General features: G+C 37.4%; 2 protein-coding genes across 2 annotated transcripts in view; one reads left to right on the top strand and one right to left on the bottom strand.

Moving 5' to 3' along the window:
• The first annotated feature begins 682 nt into the window (after window positions 1–682).
• On the top strand, window positions 683–6,856 carry LOC112506861. Its single transcript, XM_025111163.1, has 9 exons — window positions 683–1,006; window positions 1,784–1,913; window positions 2,202–2,689; window positions 3,725–3,805; window positions 3,892–3,990; window positions 4,727–4,840; window positions 5,053–5,136; window positions 5,482–5,553; window positions 6,331–6,856. Exons 1-9 carry the CDS (start codon window positions 683–685, stop codon window positions 6,604–6,606), a joined length of 1,668 nt encoding a protein of 555 aa, XP_024966931.1. The 3' UTR covers window positions 6,607–6,856.
• A 61-nt stretch (window positions 6,857–6,917) lies between these two features.
• Window positions 6,918–7,760, bottom strand: part of LOC112506860 (release factor glutamine methyltransferase) — a 3,310-nt gene continuing 2,467 nt past the window's right edge. Inside the window, exon 3 of the mRNA XM_025111162.1 lies at window positions 6,918–7,151. Coding sequence (XP_024966930.1) covers window positions 7,020–7,151 — 132 coding nt within the window. The 3' untranslated portion in view covers window positions 6,918–7,019. The remainder of the gene's footprint in view (window positions 7,152–7,760) is intronic.

The raw sequence follows: 7,760 nt of genomic DNA, 5'->3' as shown, positions 1-7,760 counted from the left end.
TTCTTTTTCACCGGAAAAAAAGAGAAAGTTAGGGTTCCGCCATTAAAGGTGCTCCTTTTTCTTCCACCGAAGACCATAAACATATCTCATTTGTCGGTCTCTTCTTCTGATTCACTTCTCCTATGGTCATTATCACATTGTCAATTTCCCATAAATCTTCTCCGATTATTACGTTTTTACTTTGTCAAGATCCGACCACCGTGATCAGCAGTTATCTATCTGCGACAAAAAGAACAGAAAACCATCATTATCTGCGTCAAAAGAAAGTGGGAGTTTTCGCCTTTTAGGAAACGTAGATGTGAAGCAAATTGGGTGTTTTTTTTTCTTCATCAAATCTTATTCTGTTGCTTCACTAAAATGATGAAATTTGTTTCCCTAGAGGTTAATCCATGGATACACATTAGGGTTTCAATCTTTGATTAGTATCCAGGATTAAGGGAAATGTTGTTAGAGTTTCATTCTTCAAGGGAAATGTTGTTAGGGTTTCAATCTTTAAGGGAAATGTTGTTAGGGTTTCAATTTTTGATTAGTATCGAGGATTAAGAGAAATGTTATTAGGGTTTCAATCTTTAAGGGAAATTTTATCAGGGTTTCAATCTTTGGTCGTATCCAAGATTAAGGGAAATGTTAAGTGTTGTAATTGTAAATTTGTAACTAGAATCTCAATATCTTTTTGATAGCCATGGGGGATATTGGGGTTTTGAATCAAGGATGGAAATGGCTATTAAAGGAAAGCCTTTGGTGTTCTATTGCAGCTAAGAAGACTGTTTGTGGTTTCAGGGATACAATTGGGGTATTTACTAGACAGCATTGGCCTAATGTTTGTTATGGGTTTGGAAAATTGGGTAAAGTGTTATGTTTCTTGATGATTCGATGGAAAGATTGTTTTATTCGTGGATGTGGATCGCTTTTCGGTTTGGGAACAGCCGCGTTGCTTGTTATCATATGGAGTTGTTTTCTTAGTTTGACATCAATGTCATGCTTGTTATATCTTCTTCTTGGTATGGTAAGATTATGAACTTTTTGTAGCAAGATTTTGTGCATTTTTATGGCCTTGAGTCCCCTTAAATTATATTGTAATGCCATTTTGCTACCCATCAAATGGTCATCGGCTTAAAGGCTTAATGGTATCTAAGGTTACCGGTAGATCCCAACCTCCCAAAAGGTTAATGGTTCAAGCCTCACCTAATAGTGTGTCAGTATTCACCGTATATATGATACTAGAGGTTGAGGGAATTCATTATGGTGAACTTCATTGTAGTCTTTGGGTCTGTTTGTTAGCAGCTTAATGAGTTTAATGGGACTCACGACTTATTCGCTCAGTTACACATGACTGGTTGGTAGCGGCTTAATGATATGGAAAGTGGCTTATTCCGTAAGCTTCTAGGGGAGAGCTTTATGCAGAAAACCAAGTATTTTTCCAAAATCGCCCTTCCAATTAAAAAACACACTTCTTCCATCTATGAAAAAACCCTCCAAAACAAAAACCTTTCCAATCTATACAGACAGATTAATCCACACATACAACTTTCTTCAGACAAGACTTAATGGAAAACCAACCAAACAGACCCTTTGTTATTAACAACCATTTTGCTCTTCGGGATAGAGGTTTGTGTATATCCCACCCTCTAGACTCCACCTCCAGGTGAGGGCATAATGGGCTTGTTTGGTTTGGTTTGATTTGGTTATAGATGTAGCTTTTTGTTTTATAAGTATTTGGGGCCTTGGGAGCGAACTTATGGAAATAATGCTTAAGCCACTAACAGTACCATTGTTTCTCCAGGGAACTGCTGGATGTGCTGTCTGCTATTTGGGTTTCACTCCAGGTCTATTGGTAGTGGGGCTCTTTTCCCTTTTGGTCCTACGGATGTATGTTAACTTTTTGATCGTTGGTCCATTATTCATTGTTGGAGGTATGTTCAGTTTTTTGCCAAATTTTATGGGGGCTAAAAATGTAGGGGCATGTTCAAATGAGAGAATCAACTATTCATGTTTTATTCATGATGAATTTCTTGATAGATATCCATTATGAGAACTTATTCACAATGAATGTACATGATTGTCATGATTATTCACTGTGAATAACATATGAAATAATTGGTTCCCTGGTTCTCATTTAAGCTTTCCTCTACAAATATAACGCCATTTGTCATCAGGGTCGTTGTTTACTTCAGTAATGAAACTATTATGACATATAGCAGGTTTCTTGTTTTCACTAAACCATATAAGGTTGGTGGTCTTAGTGGCAACGGTATATGCTCTCTACCACGTAAAACAACAAATCGGGTGGTCTGGAGTTTTGATATCGATTAATCTTGCTTTTCTATCCTGTGATGCACTAATCTGCATGCTCCAATCGTGTGATAATCCAAGCGAAAAGATACAGTTTGAAGAGCAAAAAGTACCTGAATCATTTGTTGAAGATGACTTCTCAAAAGAGAACAAGTCTTCTGTCCCATTTGAGGAATCCGAGCAGGTGGAGTCATGTAAATCTTCAAGCAAACCAGCAACTTCTGGGAACAAACAGAAGAAAGCTTCAACCATCTCGATCCCTGTGGTCAAAAACGACAAAAATGCGATCAACGAGATGAAAAGAATCCTTGAATGTTTGGATCACTATGAAGCATTAGGTTTTTCTCGATACAGGACCATTGATGCGACCTCCTTGAAGAAGGAATATAAGAAAAAGGTAGGCTTGTTTTGCTTCGTTGACTACCAGTCTTGTTACTAGTTTTTTGGAGATATTTAGGTAAATAATCTTAAATGAAATTTTAATCAAATCCATGACCTTCTGATGAGTATAAAACCATATTTCTTTTAACAGATAAAAGGAGGTCATAAATTTAACTAAAACCTTATTTAAGGTTATTTACCTAAATAAACATATCAGGGTTATTTAGCTAAGTGACTTCCTACCAAGTGTTTTTTAAATCTATGACCCTTGGACAGGTTTTTAGGCATTCTTGTGTATGAAAGTGACATACTTCTGTTAATAGTGGCATTGTCAAACCTGTGAGTAAGGTTATGGATGTAATAAACTTGTTGGAAGGTGTCATTTAGGGGTTGTTTGGTTGGTTTTCCATTAAGTTCTGTATGGATAAAGTTGTCTGTGCGGATTAATCTGTCTATATAGAGTGAGAAGATTTTTATTCGGGACATAGATGATAGAAGGACCATGTTTTGTAATTGGGAGGGGTCGGGTTGCAAAAAACTTGGGTTTCTGCATAAAGGTTCTCCCTAGAAGCTTACTGAATAAGTCACTTTATATATCATTAAGCCACTACTAAACAGTCCTATATAGTTGAGCTAATAAGGGGTTGTTTGTTTGGTTTTCCATTAAGTTCTATATGGTTACATATGTATGTGTGGATTAATCTCTCTTTAGATTGGAAAAGTTTTTGTTTGGAAGGGTTTTTTAATAGACAGAACAAGCGTGTTTTTAATTGGGAGGGGCATGTTCGTAAAAAACTTGGCTTTTTGCATAAAGCTCCCCCTAGAAGCTTACTGAATAAGTCACTTTCTATATCATTAAGCCATTACCAAACAGTCATGCATAACCGGCCGAATAAGCCGCGAGTCCCATTAAGCTCATTAAGCTGCCAACAAACAAACGTGAGTCTCATGGAGCAGCTAACGAACAAGCCCTTAATCAAATGACCCATCGATGAAAGAGTTTTACATGTTTTTTAGTCCATTGACTTGCATTTTGATCCCCTCTTGTTAGGCGATGCTTGTGCACCCCGATAAAAACATGGGAAGTCCATTGGCGAGTGAATCCTTTAAGAAAGTTCAATGTGCATATGAGGCAAGTATATCGTCTATTCATTGCAGGGTTTGCTAGATATGTTTCTTCTATGGAGATGTTGAACTCATAATGACATGATCTTTCAGGTTCTTTCTGATTCTATGAAAAAAAGGGACTATGATGAGCTCTTGAGAAATGAAGAATTAAAAAGTTTGTCTCACAAGTCTGCTAGTACATCTTGTCAGGTATAACTATACGGCTTTGTATGTCTGATGTAATAACCTGTCCCACATAGAAATCGCAATTTCCGTCCCTGTGGTTGAGAAACTGCGGTTTTCGTCCCTATGGTTTGTAATTCATTTCTATTTTCGTTCTTATGGTTTACAATTTATTGTAGTTTCGGTCCCTGTGGTTTACAATTCTGTACTGTTTTGATCTCTTGCATTTAAAGGTAGGAATTTTTAGTCCAGAGACGAAAACAACAATAAATTGCAGAGCACAGGATGGAATTTGAAATTTCTAAACTATAAGAATGGAAGTGGAAATTATTAACAAACCATAGGACGAAAATTGTAATTTACTTTAGATAGAATCATAAACAATAAGATTTGTGAGCCCTTATAATCTGAAGGTTGTGGGCCACCAATAACTTCCATTATGGTTTTAAGCTGATTACAAGGTTATTAGACTAGCTTGTTGCTTTGGGCTTTGTGGTGTTACCAGGAATTTAAGTGGGGAGTTTGTAACAACCCATTCTACATGGATAGAAAATTAGATTTTCAATCCACTTACAAGCCCTAAGTTGTAGGTTAGCGATAACTTCCACCATTCTTTTAAGTTGATTAGGAGGTTATTTGGCCGATTGTTGCTTTGGGGCCTTTGGGCTATGGGGAGTGACATGTGATCTTTGTGGGGATTGATGAGTTGGGCTTGCTTCTATGTTAATGTGGCTTAATATTGCCTTAACTCTGTACAAAGCAGGCGAGTGCCGATTACTATTCAGAGGAATCAAGACGTATACAGTGCACGAAATGTGGACTTTCTCATATATGGATATGTACAAATAGGGCAAAGTCGAAGGCAAGATGGTGTCAGGTGAGGACTTAATTTGAGAAAAAAAGTTTCTTCACGGAAAGAAACTGATGGGATTTTTTAAAAACTCACACTTTTGCACAAATAAGGGATCTTCATGGAAACAACCGTTCTATCCTTTGGGGTAGAGAACAGGTCTACCTACATCTCACCCTAAAAAAATACTGGGATTGTTTGGTTTGGTTTTTAATACTGACAAGACTTGTATGTTTCAGGATTGTTGTCAATATCATCAAGCCGGGGATGGGGATGGATGGGTAGAGTACAAAGGTTCACTCACCTCTGATCATCCTCAAAAGGTTTGCCATTTCTTTCAAGAACTGGAAACTTATTATCTGAAAGGGTTGGGTTCCGGTGGGAATGAAAGTTATAGTGAGAAGGATAAAAGAAGTGATCTCTACCCTTGGATCAATCCTCACTGAAGAGAACCACTAGATCAACACTAATGAGATACACTGGACTTTTAAAGCACAATTCATGGGTTGTTTTGGGATTAAAAATAATCAAGGGTCCAAAATCTCTTCTTATACTTCTCAATTAACTCCTATTCTCACACGATTCGTCATCTTATCTGAAATATGGACCGTATGACAAGCACCACGAAAGATGCATGATGTTGAGATTAACATCTACTTTGATTCCAGGTGGAAATTCCACGGGCCTTCGTATGTGCTCAGAGCAAGATCTTTGATGTGTCGGAATGGGCCATTTGTCAGGTGTGTGCTTATGAGGGTTATTTAGTCAAATGACCTTCTAGCAGGTTTCTAGGCATAAGACATTCTCCCGTTAGGAAGAGGCTTCTCAAAACCTGTCGGAAGGTCATGGATTTAAAGAAGGGAAATTAACTAAAATAGCCAATCAGATATCCCATATTCACTTTACAGATATAGCCGGAAATTACACAAGTGGCATTACGCAACTTGCGTGATCCACTTTTTGGATTAAAAGAAGTGAAGAAAAACGGGCATTACATAGGCATTACACAAGTTACAAGTAGCACTTGCGCAACTTGCTTAATGCCCATTTTTCCTCGTTATTTTAATTCAGTAATGGATTACGCAATAATCCCACTTGCGTAATTTTCGGCTAAATATGTCAATGAGTTCAAAAAGTGGTTATAAAGTGAATTGGAGGGTCCAAATAGCTATTTTAGTCGATTTCTCTTTAAAAATCCTGCTAGAAGGTCATTTAGCTAAATAACCCATGCTTAGGACATGTGTTAATGCACCATGATGTAAACCATGGAGTCGAAACCACAAGGGTTGTGGCATAGTGGTTGAGGCCCAGGGGATGTGGTGGAATATCCCATCTACCCTGGGTTCCATTCCAGGCCTTCACAACAGTTGTGGCAAGTGAGTTTATCAAGGAAAAATCAGGGCTGATATCAATCTCAAAGTTGCAATTTGCTAGGATTAGTTCGACATACGCTAGGACACCCTTCCCAAAAAAAAAATTGGGAGTCGAGAATTTGACTCTAAAGTTTATGTGGGCAGGGAATGGCGTGTAGGCCAAATACCCATCGGCCGAGTTTTCATGTTAACATGGTAGGATTAGAGAAAACTCAAAGATGCAGCTCAAGCAGATATCCATGGGATTCAGATGCAGAAATGACAGATGAAGAGGAAGAGTTTGACCTCTGGCTTCAGCAAGCGGTAGCCTCGGGTTTCTTCTGTGAAACCTCCAAACGTAGGAAGAGTTGGAGCCGATTCAAGTTGTCTCATAAGAAGGTAAAGAAACAATGGACCCGTATGTCCCGATGGTCACATTAGGAACCATGGTTGGTCTTTCATCGAACTACCCGAGTACCCGTTACTGGATGATGCATTCAGTCGCTCTACGAACCAAAAAACTGGGACAAAATTGAAGATATCGACCCAAGATTCTTGGTTTTGAAATCATTTTGGATGTGGGATCATCTGGGAATGCAAATGTATGAATGCTCACAAGAAGAACAAGAATCAGAAAAATCATTGAAGTGAATTGTTGTTGCCTTTTAGATAAGCATTTTGGAAACCTAAAATGTTGGCTCGATAAGCGATGATTGATGGAAAAGTTAAAACTCTTTGCATATGTAATTATATGGCGACAGATAATTTGAATTCGAATTTGAATTTAGCCATGTCTTCCAAGAATTGAGTAATAAGTGTCACAAATTAGAAGTTACACTTCAAGTTTTAACAGCTTATGATCTAATCCCAGTGACAAAACGATCAATGCCAGCAAAATCTGGTACGATCTTTAGATTGTAGAAACTGCCATCGTAAACGGTTTCCATATGGTCCACAAGAAACCTGCATTGATCTTCACCATTTGTCTGCAGCCAAAAACACAAACAAGATGGTAAAAAATGTTAAGAATTCATCAGTTAGAAGAATCTTTATACATGTACTCAAACTGTTCAAGTGCATTTGGTATGCAGGCAGTACTAGACAAATGGGCTAGAGTGATGTAGGCAGGTGAAAGAATTGTTAAAGATTTTAGTTTTTTAATTTGACACGGAATTTTTGTCTGTCTCCCAGATTTGGGACAAAAAACACCTTGGTCTTTTCCTGGTCTAATTTTGTTTCAAACGTGGGACAACGTTCATGTACTGTGTACCAAACGCATCTCATACGGGCCTAGGCATTTAGAGTGCGTTTGGTATCCAGACAGGAAAGGACAACTGTTTTATTGTTTGGTATCCAGACAGGAATGACAATTGTTTTATTGTTTGGTAAGATAGAATTGGACATGGCTGAACAAATAAAATGATCAATTTACCCCTAATAAGTTGTTTATATATTTTGATTAATTTATGTAATTTATTAAACTATAAAAAAATAAATACGTTTTATAACAAAAAATATCATTAGAAAGCTTTCTTCAAACAAACTAAAATAACACCAAAATAAAAAAATTAAGTAGTTCCCAAATTTTATTTTAT

Source organism: Cynara cardunculus, assembly GCF_001531365.2.
Source record: "Cynara cardunculus var. scolymus isolate 2C chromosome LG 2, CcrdV1, whole genome shotgun sequence".
Taxonomy (NCBI): domain Eukaryota; kingdom Viridiplantae; phylum Streptophyta; class Magnoliopsida; order Asterales; family Asteraceae; genus Cynara; species Cynara cardunculus.
Note: the sequence above shows the minus strand (reverse complement) of the source record. Positions and strands in the feature narration are given on the sequence as shown.